The sequence below is a fragment of the Plectropomus leopardus genome, chromosome 9 (genome assembly GCF_026936395.1).
Source record: "Plectropomus leopardus strain MGB_pleo_1.0 chromosome 9, ASM2693639v1, whole genome shotgun sequence".
Classification (NCBI taxonomy): Eukaryota; Metazoa; Chordata; class Actinopteri; order Perciformes; family Serranidae; genus Plectropomus; species Plectropomus leopardus.
This window is the reverse complement of record NC_142184.1, coordinates 25,672,236-25,699,951: the sequence shown is the minus strand read 5'-3', so window position 1 is coordinate 25,699,951 and position 27,716 is coordinate 25,672,236. Positions and strand designations below refer to the sequence as shown.

The 27,716-nt window shown below is 38.8% G+C and overlaps 2 protein-coding genes across 2 annotated transcripts; one reads left to right on the top strand and one right to left on the bottom strand.

Annotated features, from left to right (window-relative positions):
- Positions 1-357: 357 nt before the first annotated feature.
- Positions 358-26,096, top strand: LOC121947178 (piezo-type mechanosensitive ion channel component 2). The gene is made up of 44 exons (XM_042492112.2): positions 358-588; positions 1,945-2,053; positions 2,294-2,415; positions 3,184-3,243; positions 5,200-5,348; positions 5,541-5,705; positions 5,993-6,034; positions 6,347-6,379; positions 6,597-6,709; positions 6,955-7,130; positions 7,473-7,649; positions 7,761-7,925; positions 8,743-8,943; positions 9,046-9,250; positions 10,348-10,449; positions 10,547-10,712; positions 12,077-12,320; positions 12,425-12,521; positions 12,762-12,921; positions 14,107-14,196; positions 14,352-14,434; positions 14,883-14,948; positions 15,197-15,309; positions 15,492-15,612; positions 16,105-16,179; positions 16,381-16,547; positions 16,745-16,944; positions 17,134-17,295; positions 17,692-18,015; positions 18,146-18,404; positions 19,352-19,540; positions 19,664-19,871; positions 20,027-20,159; positions 20,302-20,449; positions 20,530-20,744; positions 21,203-21,361; positions 21,576-21,723; positions 22,073-22,261; positions 22,606-22,698; positions 23,331-23,500; positions 24,140-24,256; positions 24,382-24,461; positions 24,659-24,884; positions 25,009-26,096. The coding sequence occupies exons 1-44, from the start codon at positions 388-390 to the stop codon at positions 25,262-25,264; spliced, it is 6,678 nt and encodes a 2,225-aa protein (XP_042348046.2). The 5' UTR covers positions 358-387; the 3' UTR covers positions 25,265-26,096.
- A 100-nt stretch (positions 26,097-26,196) lies between these two features.
- Positions 26,197-27,544, bottom strand: atp5f1e (ATP synthase F1 subunit epsilon). Its single transcript, XM_088082359.1, has 3 exons — positions 27,386-27,544; positions 26,921-27,042; positions 26,197-26,377 (listed from the first exon to the last, which is right to left on the bottom strand). Coding segments are annotated over exons 1-3 (156 nt in total). The 5' UTR covers positions 27,418-27,544; the 3' UTR covers positions 26,197-26,375.
- Between the last annotated feature and the right edge of the window lie 172 nt (positions 27,545-27,716).

Sequence of the window (27,716 nt, the reverse complement as noted above, 5' to 3'; positions counted from 1 at the left end):
ACATTAGCTTAAGTTAGCGTTGGCTTAAGAACATTATTTATAGTTAGCATTAGCATAGAAACGTTAGCTAAAGTTACCATTAGCTTGAAACATCGTTAGCGTTGGAACGTTAGCTTAAGTTACCGTCGGTTCAGAGACATGATTTAGGGCAGGGCCGGTCCTTGGTATGAGCGATATAGGCGGTCGCCTAGAGCGCCACAGTTGAGCACGCCACCCAAAAAACTGGCGCTCGAGCACACATCTGGTCTCTTATTTTCCACCCAGAAGGTGGCAGCCCTAATTGGTTGCAGCAATGTCACAATGTCAAATATATATTGTTAGGTGTGGAGTATCACCTACAACAACTGGCTGACTTTTGCCCTGCTGGTGTGGTCGTGTGTAATCTGGATGATGCGAGACCGGCGCCGCTACGCCATGATGTCCGCCCCCTTCCTGGCCATCTATGGCACCGTCCTGCTGGTGCTGGGCTTCCTGAGCGGGCTGCGGCTGAGCCGGGCCGAGCTGTACCCCGGCCTCCCCCCGGCTGTGATAGTAGACTTCGACCTGAACAGCTATCACCCTGCGCCCTGTGTCCACCTGGCAGCAAAGGTAAGGCGGGGAGGGGGGTTGAAAGGTCAACAAGTGATATTAAAAATACTATTGTTTTTTAACCTTAATTAAAAACTACACAAGGTAATATAAACATATGAAAGAGAAAGCATGAGAAGCCTACGGGAAGACAACTACTGTAGATTGCCAGTCCTCCAGCTTTACATTTAGCAGATAGAGCTGGTGTAGTTATTCTTTGTTAAAGCACCTAAAACTTGGTTTTACATCAAGTGTTACTTTTTCACATTAAACATGCCGCAGATAGCCTACTCTAAATTTCACAGACTCACAGCTCTTCTAATCCGCTTTATCCTGACTGTGTGGGAGTGTTTATTTGATCAGATAGGGTTAACAATGGCATCTTCCTGGCAGGATGGACATAGATTCTGATTTTGATTTTTATATTGTTAAATATAAATTTCGTTGTACGAGTGCAATGACAATAAAGACTATTCTGTTCTCTATTTTAAATTCAGATCGGTGCATAGAAATACCACACACATTATACCACTGACAAGAACACAGAGAAAATAGAAACAGAAACATGCCATGCCATGTGGAATAAACCAGGATTATTCAAACAATCTCAGATAGAACCAGGTTCATGTAGGATCACAATGCTTATAGTAAGAGACTGATTAAGAAAATTGGTTTTCAATGTCCTTAACCCTTTGAAATCTGAGCAAATTGGTCAGATTTCTTTCAAAAGCATAAGAAGGCTATGAGGAACTTTACAAGCAATTACCCCCAAAAAATAAGCAAGGAATTAGTAAATTACAAGAAAATTTCCTGATAATAAGCAAAAAAAAATCTGAAAAACAAAAACAAAAAAGGTAATGACCTGAAATAAAACCCAGCTAAAATAATATAAAAATATTTCTGTAACATTAATTTGAATATATAACTATGATAAATATATATGTATTTATCTTTACATTTTTTACACTTTTCTAATATGTTTTTCTTTCTTTCCCTCTCTTTTTTCGGGTATTATTTATTGTCACCTTTCTCACCAATTTCTTGCAATTTGCAGAACATTTCTTGCCAAGTTGGTCATTGCCCTCTTTCCATGTTTTTAGAAAGAAATGAAACCATTTTGCAAAGGTTCAAAGGTTTAAATCAAAGGTGTCTGAATGTGGCATGAGAAAAATTGTGTCCATTCAGGCTTTAACAGGTTAAAGCAGACGGGGCAGGAAGGATACACTTAATATTAGCATTTACAGCAGTTGAATAACTTTTTACCCTTCAGAATGAATTATATCTGTTACACAGGTATTAATTGGAACCTAACTATGTGTATCAGATTGTAAAACTGTGTTTGTAAACTAAATGTTTTGTGCTCTGTGTGTACTGTAGGTCTTGTACAGCTTCAGCTTTTGGTTGATGTTTCGTCAGCAGCTAAAGGAGAGACAGGAGGAGCAGATCCTAAAGGGGGAATCTCTAGACGAAGTCAAAGTCATGCCAAGTAATTTATTCTAAAAATGTTTTTCTAAAGATTACAGGTACTGTGTTACAGATTAAAATTTAGTACTCAAGTGTAAGACCCGTGTACTTGTAGAAAACATGCTGACCAGGTTATAAGACTGACTTCACTTTGATTAAAAGTTTGAAATGTCTCCCTTCTCTTCTTCTCATCCTGTTCTCCTTCTGTCTCTTCCTGTCCTTCTCCTCCTCGCCCTTCTATTCTTGGTTTCTTCCATATCAGCAGAGGAAAGTCCGCCATCACCTCTGGCAGCAATGCTGATCTCAGGACTGAAAGGGACGTTGGTGAAATACTGGATCCTCTTCTGCTGCTCCATGTTCTTTGTAGTCAGCTTTTCTGGAAAGGTATTTATTGACAAAGTTAAGAACCGGAGAAGTCCTGCTCAGGATGTGTGTCTAATCAGACTTTCCCAAACACTCCATCTCTTGACTTTGAGGGCTTGATATGAACTCAGAAAACTACAATATCACTGTAATAGGAATTGCATTATATTTAAGCTGCATACCTGAATTAATCTGCCTATGGCTTCAGGGCAAATGCAGTTATTTGTTTTTATAATGTTTCAGTATTATCGTCACCATTTTATCCTCTTCGGTGCTGCTGCGGTGACCAAAATTTTCTCATATTCATTCATTATCCCTCAGTAATAATTTAGGTTCCGATAAAGCCATTCCACCTTATATAATGTGCATTTGCTTTATCAAACACACACCTATGTTCCTACTCACTCAAAACATTATTCATCACAAAACTTTTACAGGTACCAAACTTGATATCGTGGTCATGATTGTATAGGTGACAAAAAAAATCTGAAAAGAAGAATGAAGAACAGAAAATTTGTATTTTGGGGGTGGTGGTGGTGGTTGGGGGGAGGGTCTGTTTCATATGCTGTGTTTTTTTTCAGATGCTGTAAAGACTGTACAAGTGTAAATTACAAAAATGAGTACATTTTCATGCAGAAATAATGATGATAATAACATCATGCAGTCCTAGGACATTTCTTGGAGTTCACATTTTTGATTTTCTGCATGTTAAGCAAGTAAAAGCTAACTGCCCATCATATTTGATTTTATTTAAATTTAGCTAATTTTGACCATCTTTCACGTGTTTAGGTGGTCGTCTACAAGATCCTCTACATTGTCCTGTTCCTCTTCTGTGTTGTCCTCTATCAGGTGAGTGATGTTGATCTGTTGTGTTGTGTTGATGATCTGGCTGGTAATAGACAGCCGACATTTAGTTTGTCTGTGTTTTGAAATAAGGTAAATTGATGCAATACTTCTCAAATGAAACTGTTACTTATCGAACATTAGTATTAGACAGTATATTTATATGATATCAATAATATGATATGAGACTAGATATAGAATTAGATTTTAGATATCATAATATTGTAAGTGTTGTCTTCTTTTGATTTTAAAGGCTAACTTAAGTGATGTAATTTCCGGAACTTAACTGTTGTAGCTCCTCTATTATTTTTAACTTAGTCATTATATCCAAATTGCTGATGATCGTTTATTTAAAATTTCATTATGTAAATATTTTGCAAAAGCAGCAATAGTCAACTCTACAACATCATCTCAATATTGATATTGAGGTGTTTGGTCAAACATATTGTGATATTTGCCCAGCCCTATAGAGCACACTGCCTCTCGTAGAGGACTTACATATATGTTAGTCGTCAGTGTGAAAATCTGACCATTATTTAAACATTAAGTCTCTGAGAAGATGACAGAAATTTGATATTAAGATGGCAGTGGAGAGGAAATTTGCTTTAATAGTTGTTGTCTTACACTTGAAGCCACTATAATTTCAGGTTCATATTCCACTGTAATGTGTTGACTCCTAGATCATCATCAGTGACTCATTCAGCTGTTAGTCTAAAAACTCGCTTAGATCTTACATAAACTGTAGAACACACACACACACACAGACTATGTGCTGCTCATCAATACTATTTTACAGTTAAAAGTATTGATTATGACTCATAAGCACATACAGGTCGTTTTTTTTTGCTGCTGTTATCCATTTTTTTTCTCCCCCTTCTTATGTTTCTGCTGACCTTTTACAAACACGGTAGGCACTTACAGGAAGGCCTAATGGCTGCGACGTAAGACAAGGCAAAACCATTTGTCTGTTTGGACAACATCAGCAACACCTTGGTGTTTGACATGCTGAAGTGTAGAATGAAAGCAATAAAGGCATACCTGTTATAACTGAACATTGAGGACAGACTGTGTTTTGGAGTTTACAATGGAGGAAGGAAGTGCAGCATGGCTCAGGTGGCTGATCTGACAGGTGCTCTTTAGCGGGGCAGATGAAAGTATGAAAAACAGGATCCAGGAAGTCTTTCTTGATATTGAGTGGTGCAACAATAACAAAAAAATGCAAACAAAACACGGGGTATATCCTCATCAGTAGTCCTGTAGTGTGTAGTGATAAACGTTATGATTAAGATCATTTTGTGCCACTCATATGGTGATAGGTATATAATAGCATAATAATGCAAGTACACGCTTTCAAAGAGCAGTGAACTTTTAATTCTTAAGGAATGAAACAAAATAAGATGTAGTCTTGGACTCTCAAAACAAAAATTAGACTTGCATGCTGGCATCATGTTGGCTAAAATGTTGGTGACATTCATACATAAGCAATCATGCATGCAAACACAATAGCGTACAATATACAGTCACGCCCCCGACCATTTTTACCGACTGGATAAATTGATAATAAAATTATTGTCACAGGCCTTTTCCCATTGAAGACCTTGAGTCAAGATGTTTTGGTCCATTAGATTTCCTTTGCTCAAAGAATTAATTCCTAAAATTATCTCATCTGAAGATGGAGTGCCTTGTTTTTTTCCCCACGGTTGTCTGCACAACTTAATATCAAGCAAGACTTCCTGGATACAGTGCTAAATGTTTAACCGTGTTTTTGTTTCATCACTGGAGGTCAAACTTATGAGTTCTGACTGAGTGACCCTGACACCAACAGTCATTAAATACATCAACAGGAATATAAATTACAATGAGTGTGACAGTAGAAAAAGTTGTGAAAATTATGAGGTTAAAATATGTAGCTTCTGAGACAGTCCTGAGGCACTGTATCACTTTTTTTTTTTATCCTATCAGGTCCAGTATGACGTGTGGCGTCGCGTCCTGAAGACGTTCTGGGCGGTGGTGGTCGGTTACTCCATGGTGGTGTTGATAGCCATCTACATGTACCAGTTCAGAAGTGTGTCTGGGCTTTTTAGACAGATCATGGGCATGTCAGAAGATGGGTAAGTGTTTTTGTGTTTTGGCTTAAATTTATGTTTCTTTTTCTTTTCTTTTTTTTTAGTTTCAAGAGTTATTTCAGAATGGAGCAACAACATTTATTTTGTTTGATGGGGAATTTTTTAGAACCATACAGCAGATTAATCCGAAGACAGGCCCTTCTCATTAGTCACCACTACACCTGTGTGACTTTTCAGTCTTCGAGACCTGGGTTTGGAACGCTACAGTACAGTGGAGCTATTTGCACGTATCCTGCTACCTGCTGTGTTCCTGCTGGCTTGTATCCTCCAGCTGCATTACTTCAACGCCGACTTTCTGACTCTCACTGACCTCGACAACGTACCAGTCAGAGAGGCTTCCAGGTGAGATGGCAAGATTATATGGAGGTGGGGAAGGAATATCCTACTAAAATAGCAGCTGCAAGTGTCAAAAAGGCTGCAATTGAAGACTATTTTTATTGTCGATTAATCTGTTGATTACTATCTCAGTTAACTGATTAATTGTTTGGGCTATAAAATAAAAGAAAATAGTGAAAAATGTAAAAAAAAATGTCAATTTACCTGTCTGTTGTCTGTTACCTGTTGTTTCTGTATGCACAGAAACAACAGGTAACAGCTAGCATGTCTGTTCTATCTTTCTTTCCACACAGAGAAGAAGAGCTCAAGAGTTCAGTCAATTTGATATCTGAGACGTAAGAGCTACGTTATCATTTTTTTAATGCACTCACATTTTCACATCACAAGTAACTGCATCCTACACAGTTGATTTGTTGCCTGTAGATATAATCAGTGTTTAATGACTCTTATAAGGAGAACAATAAGTCTTGCATAGGTTGTGTTAATATAATTGAGCAATTGAGTATATAATTGAGTATATAATTGAGTTATTTAGAAACTTGACAGTGAAAAATATTGTTGACTTTTTTCAGCGTTCATCACAGTAACTAAAATATGAGTAATTCTCACTGTATCGTTCACACAACTTTCTTTAATTTTATGCCCAGCATTAAAGAAAACATTGAAAAATTCCACAAAAGGTAAGACTATTGTTCAACTCTTGTTTTTTGTAGTTTACTATAACAAATCAATGTTTGTGTCTACAGCACATACTTTGTATGTTCCCTGTGACGACCAATTTGTGTGTTAATACATGTTGGCCTATAAATCTGTACATACACGTGACAAAACTCTCACCTACTTAGTCTAAGTTTCTTTGAGTATCGTTTTCCAATAACTGTAAATATTGTCCTCAAGGCTCGTGAAGGAGCAAATGGGAAATGGGAAAAGTCAGGAGACTCTGGACAGTGTCGGACTACAAACATCCTCAGAGAAAGGAGCTGATGATCAGGAGGAGACAGCAGACAGGGGTAACTACTCTTCAGCCTCATTTTGTTTGGTCAGTTAGAATTGGAACAAATTATTGATATGGCATTATATAAAGATGTGGTCACTTAAAACAATATGTATTTAACACACTTATGTTTTCCTCTTTGGTGCCCTACATATCGCAGTGTATCATACATTATTTTCCTGTTATTAATTGCTGTCTGAGCCATATAAAAGATGAGATTCAAATTATGTCTGATGTCCTGCCTCATTCTCTTTTCCCCAGAAACTGTCCACAGCAGTCCTGAGGACAAGTGGGTTGTGATTGTGGACCGGGCGAGCCTGCTGCTCATTCACTTTCTCTCAGGACTCCACCGACTCCAGGAGCTTAGCTGGAGACTGTTGGAGCTCCACAGCGTCAAAATCGTGTCCTCTGGCATCATCTGGGTGTCACTGCAAGAGGTGGGATGTTTAATATTGTGCATGTGTGTAAAAATGTGTAGGTATGTTTGTTTACAAATGGTCAAAAATACAAAGAACAATCCCATGCTATGGATTTACTAAGTGCTGGTTTCATGCTTAAAAAAAGGATTTTTTTTGCTTCATCTGCACCTTTCCTTCATGCCACAGGTGGAGGTAAAATCAACCAATAAAAGGCAACATTTTTAGCCTTTAATGTCTTAATTGATGTATTTCGTGGTAAGGATCAGTGTAACCAAAAGTAATTTTGCTCTGATCAAATGTGGTATTTTGTGCTCACTCATGCACTTCATGAAAAAAGTGAAACATTGGGATTTTTCACAGGTATCTCTGATGAACCTGCTCTTCCTTGTTCTCTGGGTGTTTGCACTCCCGTTCCCACGGTTACGACCTGCCGCATCCAGCATCTCTGCTGTGTGGGCCTGTGTCATGGTGGTGTGCAAAATGTTTTACCAGCTGAAAGTCATCAAACCCCTTGATTACTCCTCCAACTGCACAGCTGTGAGTATCCGTAATTGTGTTTGTAAGATTTATCTTAAAGGCATCTCATTCTGATGGCAGGCAGACTGCTGGATCACCTGTAAGCGTGCTTTAACATTGTTTGTGTCTCAGGACCTTGTGCCATCCAACAGCTCAGGCCTGGATGACGGAGCAGAGCTGAGGGGCAACATGATGGAGCTGCTTAAGAGGTCTATTCTTTACATCGAGCCTGTTGATCCCGTCTACTGGTGTGGAGCGCTGCGTAAATGTGAGGGCAGGATCCTCCCCTGTCTCAGGGTACGCTGACACAGCTGCCACAGTCTTAAAACTTTACATCTTTGAAAGGGGTTTACTGATATTGGTTTTTCAGAGCTGATACCGATATCAATTATTAGTAGTCAATGAGACCGATAACCAATATTTGGAACGGATATGCATTTACAATAGCGATGAAAATCTTTCTGTCAGTATTTAGAATTCAGAATATAGCGAACTCCAACACAAAACTTTGTTTAAATACCTTGAGCAAATGTTTCAACAACATACACAGCATGTTCCCAGCAATGTTTTTTATAGGTTAAGTGAAAATTTTAATGAAAAAATGAATAAATACAAGGTTTTAGGTTTTACAAAGAAGGTCCTCCCATGCTAACACTTCCTTTGCACTTTTTTAATCAATTAATTGTATCGCCAATCATTAATTAATACAACACAGATACAAAAAATTGGCAAAATGCCAAATATCTGCCGCAATAATTCAGTCTGATAATCTGTTGACCCCTAATCTTTGACATTTCTTTTAAATCTCAACTATCACACAAAGCTGCTCTTGCATTCCAGTAAGTAATATCAAGTACACTCAGCCAGGTTTAGGATTTAACTCCCTCGACCGTGCATTCACTAAAAGTAAAACTACAATTACTTGGGAAAGTAGTAAGTAAAGAAAAAGGTCTTTCTTATGAAGCATAATATGATGCAGATGGAGGACCAAGATCCAACAGTTAAGATCTCAAACACACATCGAGTTGAAATTAGATGACAATCATTCCACAGTTCCACCCTTCGACTGTTTCCCAAATCAGCTTTTGTCAAAAAAGTGTGCTCTGTGTTGTAGAACCACCTGATGGTGCTCGGGCTGCTGGTGTTTGAGGCGACTGTCCATCGACACCAGCTGTACTTCCGTCTCCATAATGATCTAAAGACCCCGCCCTTCAGCATCATTTTCCATGGCATCACGAGGCAGCACCTGGATCACGGGGTCCTGCCCTGCATCAAGTATTTCATCAACTTCTGCTTCTACAAATTTGGACTGGAGGTATTTTTAGGGGCTTAAGTGTGTGTGTCTGTGTAACTGAACTGTTTGACAACATATTTGACATTGACATTGATCTTTAAACTTGCACACACTTCTGCTTAGATCAGTTTAATCGTGGCGGTCAACGTGATTGGTCAGAGGATGGATTTCTATGCTCTGCTTCATTCCTGCGCCTTATTGGCTGTTCTGTCACGACGACGCAGGAAGGCCATTGGGGAGGTGTGGCCTAAATACTGCTGCTTTACTGCAGGGCTCATGGTGCTGCAGTACCTGCTCTGCATTGGCATCCCTCCTGCTGTCTGTGTCGGTATGGACTTTCTCAACATCCTTTGATTTTTGTAGAGATAATTATCTTAAAACTGAATCATTTATTGTTTTTTAAATTCCAGGGCCAGATGCATAAGACTGTGTATGGAATGCATACGCATTATTATCGGCAGATTTATAAAGCTGCACATACGTCTACCTGGTTCTGTTTTATAAATGATGAATTTTTAAAAAAAAGCAAAAGCAGTTTGACTTGAAAACAACTTGTGAAGAACTGGGTAGCATGAACACTGATTACAAAAAAGAGTGACATTTAACGAAGGCTTGAACTTAAACAGAAAATCAAAGGAAAAGCCTGTAGTACCATCTACATTGTCTGATAAACAAGAGATTTAATGGAAAAAAAGCAAAACATCGCAGCAAAGAACATATAGCATTAAATATGTCACTTGTTAATGTGTCCATATTTTTTAAATATATGATTAATGGTTTAGTAAGTATATAACATAACATTTCAAGATGTTTTCACAGATTTTTTTTTTGTTGGACCCTCAGTCCATAAACCAAAAAATATTAAGTTTATAAAAACAGAAAACAAAGAAAAGCAACAAATCATCATATTTCAGAGGCTGGCCTGGACCCAGAAACATGTAAAATTGACTTGATTGATTAATCACTTTTTAGAAATTGTTGGCAATCAATTTTCTGTCTATTAACCAATATTGGGGCTGTAACTAAAGATCATTTTGTCATTATTGATTAATCCAATGATTATTATTATCGTGATTAATCCATTAGTTGTTTGGTCCTTGAAATGTCAGAATATAGCAAACGATGTCCATTATGATTGAAGTCGAAGATAAAATCTTTAAATTGCTTCTTTTATGCAAACAGTTCAAAACCCAAGGGTAATCTTTTTGCCATCATATATGACAGACAGGAATGCATCAAATTTGCTGGAATCAGCAAATGTTTGTTGTTTTTGCTTGGAAAAATGATTAAAAACAGCAAGCGATTATCAAAATGTTGCTGGATAATTTTCTGTCCACAGACCTATTGATTATTTATCAAATTATTTCAGCACCATGTAACACAACATCACAAATGCCATTGTTTGTTTCTCCTGTTTCTTTTCAGATTACCCCTGGAGAACTGCAGCTCAACCTTTGACCTCTAATGTTATTAAGTGGTTTTACCTGCCTGACTTTGCCATGAGCCCTAATCCTTCATTCATATTCTGTGAGTTGATTCTCCCTTTACTTTAAATCTTTCCCTCATTTTTACTTTTTTGTTTCAGATTTTAAACTCCTCCTCTTCTCTGTCCTGCTCTCTGCAGATGACCACCTCCTGTTGCTCTGCTCGTCTCTGCAGTGGCAGGTGTTTGAGGAGGAGAACCGAGCGGCGGTGCGACTGCTGGCTGGAGACAACGTTGAGATCAGCCGTAGTCTGGATCCGTGTTCCTTCAACCAGTTCATACCTGTCGATAACTTCCTACACTGCAGGTCAGAAATAGCAATGAGAGTCTTGGTTCCATTTCCATCTTATCTCAGGTTTGTCTTGGTCTGAATGTCCATTCTAGTTTTTAGACAGAAGTCATTTTATTGATGTTTGATTTATTTCCTTAAACGTGACTTACCCTCACTGTTGAAGTGTATTTACCTGGGAACAGGAAATAGCATGAACTTCTTATAATCAAGCACTTAGTTAATCTCTTCAAACAGCTTCCTGCTGTGTAGGTTAAACTGCAGGTGCAGAATATTTTGAGTCCATCATGCTTGATTGTGGTTGTTTTAGGAGCATTAGGGGTTCAGTTAGATCATTAATTTATGTGTCTCATCAAACTCATGAAAGCTGTTCTGGTAAACTGAAACTGCTGAATGAGCACTTATGGATGTCTCCCATTTCCACGAGAGGTTGGTGCCTTCATTTATGAGCTTTGTTTATCTTTCTGCTGTGACCTGTCATCACATTTGCTATTGACAGAATATATTTTACTGGAAAAAAACTCAATCAAAGCCATAATTTGGCATCTTTTTATTCGTGGACAAAGTAGAGATGCTGTGTTGTTGTAAGAGAGAAACTATTTAATTGGCTCATGAAATTGGTACTTTAGTTTGACAGTGTTTTTTTATCTATCAATAATTGTCTCATTTTAAAGTCTAATGGGTAATGGGGTTTTTTTCAGTATTGCTCATTGTAATAATGAATGAACAATCTGATAACAATCATAACTAATGCAGAAACAAAAAGTCCATTGATGGATGAGTCAGTTTACTGAAAAATAATCAATGCTTTTTATTAGTCATTTTATATTTTTGTTATTATTTAAAAGTCATTTATCAAGTAAAAAATGACTGTGTTTTGTACCTTGAATGCCTTTGGATCATTGAAAGTTGCTGTGGCCATTTATATGTGTAGTTTTTGTTTTGTGGTGCAAAAAAAAAACCACACCACAATCTGATGATTTTCTTTTTTTCAAACTGCATACATTTTACTGTGTTAGCTTAACAGATTTTAACAGATTTATTTTTAACTTGGACGGATCCAAACTCATAAAAGAATGCTGTTTCCCCTACATTATGTCCTGTTTTCTGCTAAGCTAAGCTATTGGGCTGCTGCCAATAGTCATACTTAGTGTGTGGATGTAAGAGTTATATCCATTATATGCCATTTCACCAAACTGATAACAAGAACGCGAAAAGGCTTATTTCCCAAAATATCAAACTAATCCTTTTAATGAATATCTGGGATTTTAGGCAATATTATTTTCTTTTTTTAAATACCTTTTTTAGAGAATATATAGAATCTATACAAAAATCTCTCCCTTTTTTGTAAGCTGCTCTTTTGCTCTGCGTCTGACCCTCAGGTGCTATCTCGACATGGTGAAGGTATTTGTGTTCAGCTATTTCTTCTGGCTGGTTCTGTGCCTCATCTTCATCACCGGGACCACGCGGATCAACCTCTTCTGTCTGGGCTACCTGGTGGCTTGTTTCTATTTCATGTTGTTCGGAGGCAGCGTGTTGATGCAGCCTGTCAGATACATCCTGCGGCTGTGGGATTGGCTCATCGGATACACCTGCTTTGTGATCGCCATGAAGAACCTGCTGTCTGTGAGTTATCAAGCAGTGAACATATTCATGAGTTAAGACACCCATAACACTCTATATCGTCAATTACATCTTCTCTCTGCCGTTTCTGTGTTTTTTGTGACCAGCTCGGTTCTTGTGCCTACCTGAACAATCTGTTGAAGAGCGGCTGCTGGTTAATTCAGGCCTTCAGCATGGTCTGCACCATCAAGGGCTACGACGTCCGTAAGTGTCTGTAACAGATGATGGTGAAGGACATCTTTAAATGTCAGTGCATTCTTGTGTTTGCACAGTTTACAGGAGTTAACACATTTCGGTTTATGTTAGACTTAAGTCGGAGTTACAGTTCTGTAGAGGAAGCAGAAAACAGGGAGACTTCATTGACCTGATCACCTTTTTTCTTCCCCTAAATCGTTTTGTGAAACTATTCCAACCGAGTTTTTCATATTTCTGTCTTTCCATCAGCTGATCCTGACGATGAGTGCGAGCTGCCGGAGGGTGAGGCCGGCATTGTCTGGGATGCGATCTGTTTCACTGTCCTCCTGGCACAGCGGAGGGTCTTCCTCAGCTACTACTTCCTCTACGTGGTGTCTGAACTCAAGTCTTCTAAGATATTAGCCTCCAGGTCTGTACTTTACACAAACCTCCTGCTTTGATCCTTAACATACTTTAAAGCAGCAACAAGTGAACTTAACAGTTAGGGTGAGGGGGTACAAATGACATCCATGAAGGGTCAATGTTTGAAAACTGAAACTTAAATTTTGTTTGATAAATGAAACCCAACTTAGCTTGTCTTTATTCAGTTCTTAGAAGGGAATTAATGGAACGTGATATTGAAAAGAGTCCAGCTGTCTTTGGATGAAGCAGCACTTACTGGCTTTTTAGGTGACATTTTTATGGCATGCTATTTTAATAATAATTTTTGAGAATTTCTTACGCATTCTGAGATGCTTTCTGGTAAGAAGAGTTTTCCTGAGACAGAGGCACAATTTAAACCCAAATATTAATTATTGCTTTATTATTGGAAACTTAATTCTACATGCATGTGTAATTGTTAAAGATTTTGACATGTTCTGCTGACCTGATGTCCACTGTACTACAAAAGGACTCTAGCTTATGCTTGCAATTAGTTGGAAATAAATAATTACAAACATAGCATCTGAACATTGCCTCTGTTTTAAGTATTATTATTGATTTTCAGGATGAGTCTTGAAAATTAGGGAGCTATTCTGAAATTATGAACCTGTAAAATAATTTCAGTGTTTCTGCAGAGTGACTGTAGCTGACACCAGAATATGATTTGGCAATGTTTGTGAATCTAGTGTCTAGGAGGAAAACTTAATGTCTAATGCAGCCTCGGTTTGTTTGTTTTTTTATGTTTCCTGTTTCCTTGTAGGAGGGTTGCACAACAATTTTGTCTTAATAATGATAACAAGAGATAACTAACCCCTAAACACAATATTAGAATGAGTTTTATGTTGTATGGAAGCTCCTTCCTGCCAGTTTGATGAAAACAAACATTCTTGTAGGTGATTGTAATGAGAAACTTTCTCAGATTATTGACTTATATCTTACAAGAATGACTTGACCTCAAAATAATGATAAATGGTTCTACCTAATTATTTTTGAGATACAAAGTCATGATTTTGAGAAGGTTTCTCAGTGTAATGACTTACAGGATTCTTACAGTATTCTTCCATAAGAGAGCACTAGACAGGAAGATAGTAAAAACACAAGCAGCAGTAATGAAATGAATAGACGTTAATTCATGAAGTCATGTTCTTTTGCTCTACAATTCTCCACCTTTAAGGGGCGCTGAGCTGTTTGAGGCCAAAGTAAAGAAGCAGGTAGCAGCCAGACTGGAAATGGAGAAGAAATCAGTGGAGACTCTAAAGAAACAGTAAGACACATGAAACAGTGTGACATCAGTATAGAAGTGCGTTTTCAAAATCTCAACTCAGCTGTTCTTATTGTGAATGAATAACTAGATAAATGAATGAATGGGCCAATTTCAAAGATGATTAGCTAACTTGTCTTTCCATCCCCCTCATGTAGGATGGAGAAGATCAAATCTAAACAGAAGAGTGGACCTGCAGCAAAACCAGCTCTTCCTGCTGACCAGGAGCAGGTGACACTGGGTAACACAAGTGAATCTATTTTCTGTTCCTTCTATTGATAAACCAGCAAACATTCAGAATTTTATGTCCTGTTTTAGGTGTAAAGTCTGTGGCTATTATTTCACAAAAAAATCTAATCAAATGTCTAACATTACTCTCTCTCCCTTTATTCCTCTTTTGTGGCAGAAGACATCTCCTTGTAAAATTAGATCTCTTATTAAAGCTCCAATCCTTGTTAGCTATATACATTTTAGACAAAATTCAGATTAATAAATAAAGGGTTTCCTGATAATAAAACATAATTTTGTGTCATCATGATGTGTTTTATATGTACCTTTTGCTGAGATATATACTTGTTTAATTCTTTACTTTGTTAAGCTTTTAAAACTTATAACTAAAGTAAAAAAAACAGCAAATATTTGTATATATATTTCTAATATATATAAATTGACTGATCTGTGTTATCCAGGTGATGATGAGAAGGCAAAGATAGACGCTGGAAAATGGTGGAAGCCTTGGGTGTCTCGACCTGGAGGTCAGCAACAACATCAAACAGCCAAAACACTGCTCAGTGCTCTCACAGCGATGTACAAAAACTGAAGAATGCTCTGCTATTACATTTCATTTCCTAAAATCAATTCTTCCTGTCAGAGAGATACTATAAAAGTAAATACAGCCACTAAGCTGCTGTCCTGGAGCAGCTTTTGATCAGATGCCCCATTCAAAAGCTCAACAGTTTGCATGTTTAGTGACACCTTTTTGACACTTCTCTGTTTTACACAGTGGAAAACAACTGTGGCTATCACCTGTTTGAGAGTGACAGTGAGGAGGAAGAGGAGGAAGTCACAGAGAAGAAAGAAGAGGAACCACCACCAAAGAAGAAATCTGCTTTCCAGGTGAGAGCCAGAACACCTGAAACAATAAAACGAATGACAAATGAAAAGGATACATGAAGTGTTTTCTATATGCTCAAGGATGTTCATACTTTAAAAGTGAACACTGACTGTTTTATAGTTGAACTGTCTTTACTTTGTAAGATCATCAGCTGTGATGTTTATCTGTGTCTTTGATACCCCAGTTGGCCTATGACGCCTGGGTCACCAGCTCTAAGTCGGCTCTAAAGGATTTGAAGAAACAGAAGAAAAAAATAAAGAAAGAGGAGAAGAAAAGAGCAAAGAAGGAGCTGCGGAGACAGCAGGGTGAGAGAACAATATGCCATGTTTATGTACAGTGTCTTATCCTCCTAATTTAGTCATAAAAGTCTTTGAATTCAAATGTCAGAGTGACTTCTACAAACCACAGCTTGTGAAAGGATTTGGTGATGAGTTGAACATTCAGAGACAAATTTTTGACTCCAAGATTTTGATAGAGGGACATTAAAATCCACAGTTGAATCCTTTGGAGACCATATGTTTGGAAAATTTATTGGCAGTACATTTTAGACACAGTATTTTATTTAATTTTTTCAAAGTGTTTCTTCTGTCCAACATGCTATTCGGAAAGGGCTGTTAATTAAAACTTCAATCAGTCCATCAGATTTTAACATTTTTCATTGTGTAAAAGAGGGCATTGTAGACCCAAGAATATGGTCAGATCTGACCAGACAAATCTTTGAAGGGATGTTCTGTCATGATCATGGAGCTAAAGGACAAAATGTCAATGATTTACTGGTAAAATCTTCTTTCTTGCAGGCATTGATAGAGCGGACTCTAGTGAGGATGAGCTGGATGAAAGCACTGTGGAGGAAGAGGTAGAGGAGGAAAAAGGTAAACAAAAACAACCATGAGTCATTGCGTTACACTCAGAAGAAACCATGTGATTCTACCACCTGTCTTAGGGAATAACTTTTTATATGATGACTTTCCATTTGTTATTGCTGTAGCATTAAAAAAACATAAAAGAGCAGGGAAAATCTTAAATACACCAACACATTCATACCCACTTACAATTTTGTCCCATCCTTACAGAAAACAATCTGCAGCGCGTCATCAGCACATTGAAGTTCAGCTGGGTGTTCGTTCAGTCTCTTCTTGACGACCTGACGGAGGGTCTAAACTCATTCTGTAAAGACAGCCTGGACATTTCTAAGGTGCTGCGCTTTGAGCGTGCATTACTCAGCCAGCAGCAGAAGAAGGTAAGAGGAAAGGACATAAAACTGTGGGGACTTTTCGCACAAAACGATTAAATTTCATATTACAGACATAAAGAAATTCAACCCAAAGTAATATTTTTATTTTAGAATGACTTTTATGCACTTTTAGTGACAAACTGACAAAAGCTAATATATAGAAATTACAACAATTACAACACTAACATGTGGGGGGTCTGCAGGGTAAAGAGGTGAGCCAGGAGAGTGTGAAGCAGTTTTATGAAAACTGGATATCCCGCCAAAACACACTGTCATCTCAAGATGACTTAGATGACTCCCTGCCTCCTCCCTCCACCCCGCCTGATGTCCCCTCCTCACATCACGCCTATTCCAAACTGAAGAACCAAGCCTCCAAAGTGTCCTGGGGCAGCAGCTTTTCCAGGCAGGTTACAGGAGTCGCTCGCAGATTTACCTCTCTCATGTTTTCATTTAATGTCCTGCTTCTTGTGTATTTCCTCTACAAATGTGTGCATGCAGATACTGCCAACATATAAAAGACACAAATATAATTATGACTGTACATGACAGCTCTTTTAGACTCGCTTGCTCTCTCTCATCTCCTCACCTTCAGCTGTATGACAGATGAGACGATGCTCACCTCCCGCCAGCCGACACTGGAGGAGCTGGATGAGCCTCCTGCTGTGTCGCCTGCTGCTGACCAGCTCAGACGGAGGCTCCTGAAAACCGCAAACATCGACCTGACCTCCTTTGAGACCGTTGACCTTTCACCAAGGTGAGGAGGGAGACTTTTTAAGTTACACACAGTAAAAAGAAAAAGATTGACACACAGATTTGCTGTAGGGTTGTGGGGAGAATCCTGGACTGGAAAACCTGCAAAACAAAACCTGTTAAGTATTTGCATTGTGTGGCAAGTGCACGTAACTTCACTGATTATGCACCTTTCTCTGGGGTTTAATTGTACATGATGGTAAATATTTGTACATATGTAAATTTATTTATTTATTTTTATTATCTTTCTTATTATTATTTTATTTATTTATTTCAAAAATGTATCTAAGGTAAATCTAGACTTCCCTCAAATCTTTAAAGCTTCACAGAACCATCTCTCTAAAATATGTCCTTGATTATTGAAGTTGAAATGTCCCTGTCTTGATCCTTGTCTCAAAAGCGGTGAAGATGGTGCTCCTCTAAAGGAAGAACACGAACAAGAAGATGATGAGGAGGAGGACATAGAGGGTGATACAAAACATGAGCAAAAACAAGAGGAGACAGAGGAAGAGAAACAATGGGAGGAGGATTGTGAGGTGGAGAGAGAAGTGCTGTATGAGGAAACACAGCAAAGAGAAGAAGATGAATGCGATGTTTACCCAGAATGCACCTCGTTGGACTTCAGGCAGAGCGATGGAGAGAAAAGCTTCGACCTCCCAGAATCTCCCAGACCTCTGAGTCAGGAAACGAGGGCCCTCACAGCCAGTGAGCTGCTACTTAACAAGTCAGTACACACAGGAAACATAATGGTCAGAGCATTTTTTATCTTTTGAAAGAGAAAAAAAAGCTGCTCCTGCCTGAAAATATTTTTATCATTTTTGTCTTTTCTTCCCTTCCCTCCTTCATTTCTGTAGTATGTTTGAAAATGACGAGATCTCAGAGTCCGATAAGTTTTTTGTGACATTGCCGAGGCCACTGAAGCTGCTGTTTGCTCTCTATAACACCATGGTGTCCAAGTCAGAGATGCTGTGCTACTTTGTTATCATCCTGAACCACATCGTGACGGCTTCGCTCCTCTCCCTCATCCTGCCCATCCTCATCTTCCTCTGGGCCATGCTGTCTGTGCCCCGGCCCACCAAACGCTTCTGGATGACCGCCATAATCTACACAGAGGTAACCTCCAAACATGAGGGGTTTTATTGTAGTTCTTTATTTTAGCTTTAGAACAAACACACACCAGGGGTGCAAATCCTTTATTTATTTATTTATTTATTTATTTATTTTCTGGTTGCAGGAATACTCGAAAATTTCAGATCAAAAGCAGCAATCAAAATTGAATTATAGGCCATTTATTTTACCATTTATTAGTTTTTCTCACAATACACACTGTTTAAAAAAATGACCAGTAACTCTACCTTCTACCTTCTATTCAAATTGGTAGTATAAATGTAAAAGAATGTTGCATGTTGATCCCTCATTGCTCAAAACACCAAATGGCTCAGTGATTAAACATCATGAGAAGACATCTTGTATAATTTTGTTTACAAATGAAACCAAAATGTTTATCACTCTTAATGTAAAGACAAATATGACAATAAAAAATATGGGACTTTATGACCGATTAAAATCAAGGAGTGGGCACTGATGTTAAGGGTTTTCCAAGAAATGAAGATATTGATGAAATTTAAATGAGTATGTTTATATAATTGTGGTAGATGATGCACCATAGAGATTCAGTTTGGTTCACGTAGGCCTGCCTCACTGATTTCACACATGGGACTCTGTTTACAGGGCTTTACATGTGTATATGTGTAGTGTAAGGCTTTTGTGGCCTCAGATGGAGTTGAGTGAAATCTGATGAATTGCCTTGACTGATGTCACTTGAGTCAGCGTCAGATGTGTCTTCAGAGTTTACCAGACCTCTGTAGCTCGCTCCACATCTCCTCTTAAGGCTAGACGCTAGAGGCTACATTAGCAGCTACTAGCATAACACACCCACTAATTCACATGTCGTTACTTTAAAGCCAAGTCCTTAAAAAATTACATAAATTAGATTTGGATAAAACATTATTCAGTGTTTAACATTTACTAACTAATTCATTCTTCTGTTTTTCTCTCAGCTAACTGTTGTGGTGAAGTACTTTTTCCAGTTTGGTTTCTTCCCCTGGACCACCTCTGCCTACCGAGGCATCAACGCCGAGCGGCCCTTCGCCCTGCCCAACATCCTCGGGGTGGAGAAAAAAGACGGCTACGTCCTTTTCGACCTCATTCAGCTGCTTGCTCTGTTCTTCCACCGCTCTATTCTCAAGGTAACCGTAAAAAATAACCATCAAATTCAACTGCTGCTGTATGTTGTACGAGGGACCACCAGAGTTGTTTCCATGCAGCTACTTTTATATGTTAAAGTTCTGTTTGTGTCTGTAAATGTGCAGTGCCATGGGCTGTGGGACAACAAAGAAGTTGAGATGCCGGATTTTTTCAAGAAGATGAAGAAGAAAGTGGACAAGAAGAAGATGACAGGAGGAGATAAGACAGGAGGCAAAGAGAAGACTCAACGCCGCCTGAAGTTTCTCCCTCTCCAGGCTTCGACCACCTCCATATTCTGTAGAGGAAAGAGAGGCGACTCAGCAGACACTGATGGTGAATATTTTGAAAAGCTTGACATCAAATGAAACCAGATTTAGTGACCCCACTGTGAGACTCTTTTCTGTTGTCTTCTATGTCACTAATAGTTGCTGAATGACATTATTCACTATACATGACTAATATATATTGTTTGGTTTTTTGTACTGGAGAGGTGAAGCCCAAGAAGCAGCACAGCAACAAGAAGAGACGGCAAAGAAATAAGGTCCCGCTGACCAGGAAGCAGAGGATCAGACAGCAGATCAAAGAGAGGATGCTACAGGCCAAAGCTGCTGTCATAGAAGTGTGCGTTGTTGCTGAAAAACCTCATGACAATTTCACAGTATATTACTGATTCTATTCCCCTAAAAATATTACATAGAGTTTGTGAATCTGACAGTTTAGAAAAAAGTGTGTTCTGATGTTGTTTTCTATTTTTTTTCTACAGCGCCCTTCACATTTACTTACCTATAAGACAGTTTTTCTATGACATCATCCACCCAGATTACAGCCCTGTGTGTGACGTCTACGCCCTCATGTTTCTCATCGATGTAGTCAACTTCATCGTCACTATATATGGATACTGGGCTTTTGGGGTACGCGTCTGCCCCGTCTCTTATCAAACCAATAATGTCTACGATGAGACACAATAACACTGATCTTTGTCTCTCTGTAGAAATATTCTGCAGCAGCAGACATCACAGAGTCTCTGTCGGAAGACCAGGTTCCAGAGGCCTTCCTGGTCATGCTGCTAATGCAGTTCGGCACCATGATAGTGGACCGCGCCCTCTACCTGAAGAAGTCCCTGCTGGGAAAGTGTGTTTTCCAGGTGGTGCTGGTGTTCGGCATACACTTCTGGATGTTCTTCATCCTCCCCGGGGTCACAGAGAGGTCACTAACTGAGTTTATTTTTCACCCAGTTGTTCTATTAACTCATCAGTGTGCAGTGTCACCACATGAAAAAAAAATGAAACAATTTATTTTTGAATAGTGTTAAAAATAAAAACATGTTTAATGAGTACTCTGGTGAGTCTCAGCAGAAAAATCTTCACCTTTAATCACTGTAAAAAAACCTCTTCTTACTTTACAGGCTTCATAAAAATCTGTGATGGAAAAGAAACAATAAAAAAATATTTTCAGAAAGTAACTTAACAAGACTAATGGACAGAGTGGTCTTATAAAATTATTATGTTATTCATAAAATCTAGTGGATTAAGACTCAAATTGTAGAATTTAAATCAACAATCACTGAGTGGGGAAAATAACCCATAGATAAAAAAGCAAGAATGAATCTGATCTCAGATATTTTATAATATCTCCTTCCCTCATTGTGTTTTTTTTCTCCACAGGAGGTTCAATAGGAACCCTGTTGCTCAGCTCTGGTACTTTGTAAAGTGTATCTACTTCGGCCTGTCTGCCTACCAGATCAAATGTGGCTACCCAAACCGCATCCTGGGGAACTTCCTCACCAAGAACTACAACTACCTGAACCTCTTCCTCTTCCAAGGGTGCAAAAAGAATTAATAAATATAAATGTCTCCTTTAATTTCACATAGTGATTGTAACACATCAGACACATTTTTTACACTTTAAACACTTATGATAGAGTGTTTTTGATTTGTTCTCTGTTTGGTATTTATTTTTTAGAATAGGTTTTATGCTGTATTTTACAAAATAACCAATAAAATCCCTAATAAATTTTCCTTTGGTCTCCTCATCCAGGTTTCGTTTGGTTCCCTTCCTGACAGAGTTGAGGGCGGTGATGGATTGGGTTTGGACGGACACAACTCTGTCCCTCTCCAGTTGGATTTGTGTTGAAGACATCTATGCAAACATATTCATCCTCAAGTGCTGGAGGGAGTCTGAGAAAGTAATTTAGAGCAAGTGTAGTACAAATATTGTTTGCTGCACTACTACTATAGTACCAAAAACTCAAAGTTACATTTTCATAACATGACAGGTGCATTAAGTATCTCCCATCCATGTTCTCCCGCCCTGTTAATCTGAAGAGGAGTCATTTATCAAGTAAAAATAAATGTATTCTCGTTAGAACTTCTAAAACAAAAGAAGGTATTGATTGAATAGATTTTAATTTGTGACTGCTGGTTGCACAAGACATTCAATTTGTTGGCATCACTCTGATAAGTTGTGAAAAGTATTTGTCTTTTTAGAATTTAGATTTCATAGACTGAACAGTAACGGAACTGTGATTGTTCCAGAAATACCCTCACCCTCCAGGGCAGAAGAAGAAGAAGGTAGTGAAATACGGGATGGGAGGATTCATCATCTTCGCTCTCATCAGCATCATCTGGTTCCCGCTGCTCTTCATGTCGCTGGTCCAGTCAGCAGCTGGAGTGACCAATCAGCCAGTAGATGTCTCCATCCAGCTCAGCATTGCAGGTTATGAGGTTAGGATGGAAATGAGCACATGAAACCGTGTACCAACATTTCAACTTTTGGTGTCTGCGTGCTCATGTTGGAAAACATAAGCACTGAAGCTAGCTGGCTGCTTCATTTTCAAAGTTAATGAGTAATGGTGCTGAATAATCAGGATCTCTGTATTGACTGAAATGACAGTGATAATGATTTTTACCATAATTTAGCAGCGCTAATGGCAACCTCAACAACCATTCCCTTGCAGCACAATAACAGGGTATACCAGTGATGATGTTTTTACTTGCCAAACTGTATACTTCATTGTCCATCTCTAGTGTGTCTTAAGTTTTACTCTTGACTGTTTGTGTTTCTGCAGCCTCTGTTCACCATGAGCGCCCAGGAGCAGAACTTGGTCCCGTACACAGAAGCTGGATTCGGACGACTCACCAAAGTCTACGCGACCCATCCAGTAAGATGTTACTGTAAACACCAAACTGAGACCAACAGGACATGGGACAATATTTTATAAAACTGTGAATTTTTTCTACTGTATATAATAGCTTATTGTTATATCGCAGTACCTGCTTATAGCCATGACAGAGAGCATGTCTGATTTTGTATGTAGCTGTATGTGTTTGTAGTTTTATACACTTGTGTGAGTATGCATTTGTGTTTTGTTTCTTTTTTGTCCATATATGGGGTATTAATGATTTTATTTAGAATGTTTGTTTTCTTTAAATCGCAGGGTATTATAACAGTTTAAGATGAATACATAATGTTGTTTGTGCTGGACCACCAAGAAGTTCAAGTGTATTTGTTTCTAAATATTTGCATATAGTATTTTAATGCATTGCAGAAGGGTTTACATTATTGTGATACATATAGTAGTCATTGTTTTGGAGCCTCCTAGTGGAGGCATGGGCAAGTGTATATGGAGCACTTTTCAATAACATGACCATTCAAAATGCTTTACATAAGACATGAAAGGCAGTGAAGAAAGAAATAGAGGCCTATATAGAAAGACGTATATATAGAGATACAGTGGTGACATTTACTGAAGTAACTGCATAAATCTAACCCCCTTCTCCCTCTCTCTCTTAGTCCGCTATGCAGTTCATAATGAACTACGTGGCAGATGACATTGTTGTCGCTAAGATAAAGAGTGATGCCAGTCTGCTGTGGAGCATCAGCCCGGCCAGTCGAGCAGCCATGATACAGGAGCTCAGCAACTCCTCTCACATATACATGACCTTACGCTGGACGTTGCTCAGGTCAGTGTGTGTGTGTGTGTGTGTGTGTGTGTGTGTGTGTGTGTGTGTGTGTGTGTGTGTGCGTGTGTGTGTGTGTGTGTGTGTGTGTGTGTGTGTGTGTGTGTGTGTGTGTGTGTGTGTGTGTGTGTCTGTCTCTCTCTCTCTTCTTTTCTTAAAATGACCCAAGCTTAGGGCACCCACTTTACCAGGTGAGTTACTGGGTGCCCCTGTGCAAAGGCTATGTCCTGGCTGCATGTCATCCTTTCTCTCCCTTTCTTCCACTCTAAAGTTGTCCTATCAGATAAAGGCAAAAAGCCCCCAAAAAAACATTGTTAAAAAATTCCAAAACTCATTCAGATACAGAGTCCATTACTGTGGTAATGGGTATGCATAGTTGAACATGAAGCATATGCATCTGTACATTAAATGGGTATTATACAATATATTTCGTATCATTTATTTCTTTGGGAATTAGAAATGTTTCAAGTTTATTTTGACTATAAGAGACGTGTTTCTTTTTAATTTGTTTAATTCCTTATGCAGATATCTTAATTTAACTGTTCAGTATCATTTTATGTCATTAGGCTGCATTTTGCACAGATGCAAATGAGCCAACTTTGGCATTTGTGCTACCTTATGCTCCTCTCCTTCCCTTCTCAGGAATGCGTCCATATCAATGAATGCAGAGACGGTAGGAGAACACACTGTGAAGTTTGAAGACAAAGCTTTGAGGGAGGGAATAGTCCACATGCTCAAAGGCAACAGCAGCAAACCTGTGTGAGCACACAGAACCTGAAGTTGTCATTAACGGTCTTTCAGTACTTTTACAACCCAGATATTCAGGTTGCAACATTGCTGAATATTTTCTCAAAAAGGTTTGTTACTGTTATTTTGTCCCATAGGATCATAAATTCTCTGCTGCCAAAGTTCCTCAGGGGTCCCAAAGGACCAGAGTCCAAAATGGCAACCAGGATGAAAGTAGGTCAGTTACTGTTTATTGTACATTGACCATACTACAGATTTTTCTTTTAGAAATCATAACTGCATTTTACTCATAACATCAAAATGAATCTGTCCTGGATCAGCTAACGATCAATCAGCTGATCAGAGTGATCTATCCTGTACCAGTCTCTTGTTTTTAACATACAGTTTATTTAACATTTGCATGTCTTCCCTCAGAGCACTCGGACCGCCCAGACCTCCAGGCGCTGGCTTTCTTCAGGCCCATGTCCGTCAAACTTCAACAGGTCAACGGAGAGTCGGGGAAAGAGAAAGACCAGTGGTGGGTGGTGGAGGAGTGCTCCCCAGTTCCCCCCTTCTCAAACCACAAGTGTCACAGCATAGAGATAGTGGTGTTCAGTGATAAAGTCAGCCCCTCCAGTCTGGGCTTCCTGGCTGGTCATGGGTACGTAACGTGACATCACAACTGTGTTATGACTCTCCACTGTGCTTGCTTATGCTCATGGTTATATCTCTGTCATCCAGACTTATCTGGAAGTGTCCGCTTTCTCTGCTCCTCTTCACCACAGCATCGTAGGCCTGTACATGTCCGTGGTGCTGGTCATCGGAAAGTTTGTCAGGGAGTTCTTCAATGGGATCTCCAGGTCCATCATGTTTGAAGAGCTGCCATGCGTGGACCGGGTCCTCAAGCTCTGCACGGACATTTTCGTGGTCCGGGAGACAGGAGAGATGGAGCTGGAGGAGACACTGTTTGAGAAACTCATCTTCCTCTACCGATCCCCGGAGACAATGATCAAGATGACCAGAGAGAAGAAAGACAGCTAGGGTTTGGTGGCGTATCATCTGGGGTGAAACACCAACTGTGGACGTGTCCACAGCTGAACTCCCATCGGTCAGAATGACGTATTAGAGCAAATAATATTTCACTTTTTTTCTGTTTCAACATGAGTGCAATTAAAATTAGATTTGCAGCAAATGGAATTATCCAGTTGTAATCAAGAACTCTACTGAAGTGCCCATGAGGAGGATTCAGAGTCCCCCTCTGATCATGATACTAATATTGACCTATGACCTTAATGGTAAGGGCAAGCAAAAGACTTCTTCTAATGCAGATCGGCACCCATATAAAAATTGATCAAACGCTTTCATTGTAGTTTCACAGGTATTAATACTGACAAAATCATGTTTCCTGTTTTGATTTTAGTTTCAATGCGGTCATTAATGTGTGACTCATGTTCCTGACATTTATGGTAGTTTACTTTAAAAAATGCATAGAAAGCAGAATTATAGTCATTTTCTATCATTTGCCTGTCTCATTCAGAATACCAAAAATGACCTGTGTTACAGTAACTGAAACTGTTACCAATACCAATACCAATTAATGAGATCTGCAGTTTAGCAAATTAAGTGCCTGCCAGTTATTTGCTGCATTTCTTTGTTTTTGAGCCCACTAGGCAATGCATGCATTTCTAACCATTTTGGATTCAGGTTTTTATTGGTACAGTACACAACACCCTGTTCCCAAACTGAGATTCCTCTAAGATAAATGAAATTTCAACAAACCATTGATATACTCATGGATCAACACACACATACCTCTGTAAATACCATGTTTCTGTATATGAATATGTAGACTACTGCACTGATTTATTTATACCAAAATAAAAAATGTTAAACAAAAAAATGTTTCAGTGTCTCATTCCACAGTGCTGAAAATACTGTATTCACAAACAAGGCAAGAACAGAACAAAGCAAAGTGTATTTCCGACATTCATCTTTAATACAATTTTAATTACAAATGTAAGGGAAAACACAGCAATTTCATTTGGGTCATCTTGATGTCATCCATCTTTATCTTCTTCTCCGCTGTGTGCAGGACACGACAGTGACAGGACCTCACAACTCAAGGTAAAAATATCTACATCACAGTCTCAAATCCTGGAGGCAAAAACAGAGAGGACAAAAACATTACTGAAAATATCCTCATGAAAATCAGTTTGCATTTAAAAACAAGAGGATCATTCATTTAGATAACTGCAGGTGCATGGTCTGTCAATGTGGAGAGTAAACTTGATTTCATATTGGTTTAGCTGACATAAACATGAAAGACTGAGTCCCACTTTGCAGAAAACTGCAAAATCGGGCTATAGGCATCATAAAACCACCTCCATACATGGAGTCAGTTGATTGTTGTATATCAGTTTAGAAGGTATCAAAAGTTATAGGTGTATATACATGTAGCTGATGGTTCTTATGATATTTTGCTTTTATACGAGTTAGGATGCATGACTTTTACTTGAAACTGAACATTGGACACTGCGGTATTGCTATCTAAATGCTCATACTGTCATCCTGCACTCAGTCACCACTCAATGTCACAGCTGCCTCTCCTTGAAACACAAACAGTCAGGGGCATGGTGAATCTATGTGCTGATATTATCAGTTTTTTCGACCCCAGTTTCAAATATCTAACAAACTTACATGCTGTTTTGGGTTTGTTGACTTTGACGTTTGCTTCTGCGGCCTTCAGTGCTTCGGCTTTGAACTGCGGCTTCATCGCAGCCCGCACCGCCTGAGCGCAAATAGCGGAGAAGCGGATGTAGCTGCAGAGAGGACACACTTTTGTTAGCCGCAAGCTAACGGACAAACTGTACTGACAATGAAAGACACAACTGCTTCTTTAATAACAAACGATATGTCCCATGCATTCTTAAAGAGCGACACGTTTTGGTCGGTTATCAACTAGCGCCCTCAGTTCCACACATGGGTGGAAAAACTAGCTAAAGCTAATAATGCAGCTAGCCTGTGTCACTCTCTCAGGGATTAATAAGACAAAATAATAATAAGGACTTTGTGAAAGTATCCGACCGCTATTGAAATCATTATTCACAACAACACTGACCACAAACCTAACTGTTTTGATAGACATTTATATAAGTATTTTACCTGAGGCCTGCCTGTCTCCAGTATGCGACCATCTTGCCTGTGTTATGGCTTCAAGGACAGGTCGGATATGTGCGTGATGACGTTGATAGAGGGACGCTGGTCTTTTCTCCACCCAGTAAAAAGAGTGCTTGATCATGATTGACAGCATTGACTTGTCCCGCCCCCAGATATCACCTCAGCCAGCTAACTAAAAATAAAATTAAATGAAGAAAATAAATAAATAACAAATAGTAATATTATTAATAATTTTACACTTTACCTTTATGAAACCAGAGCAAGATGACTTGATTCCTCCTAAAACCATGGGAAGAGGGTGACAAACAAATTAACA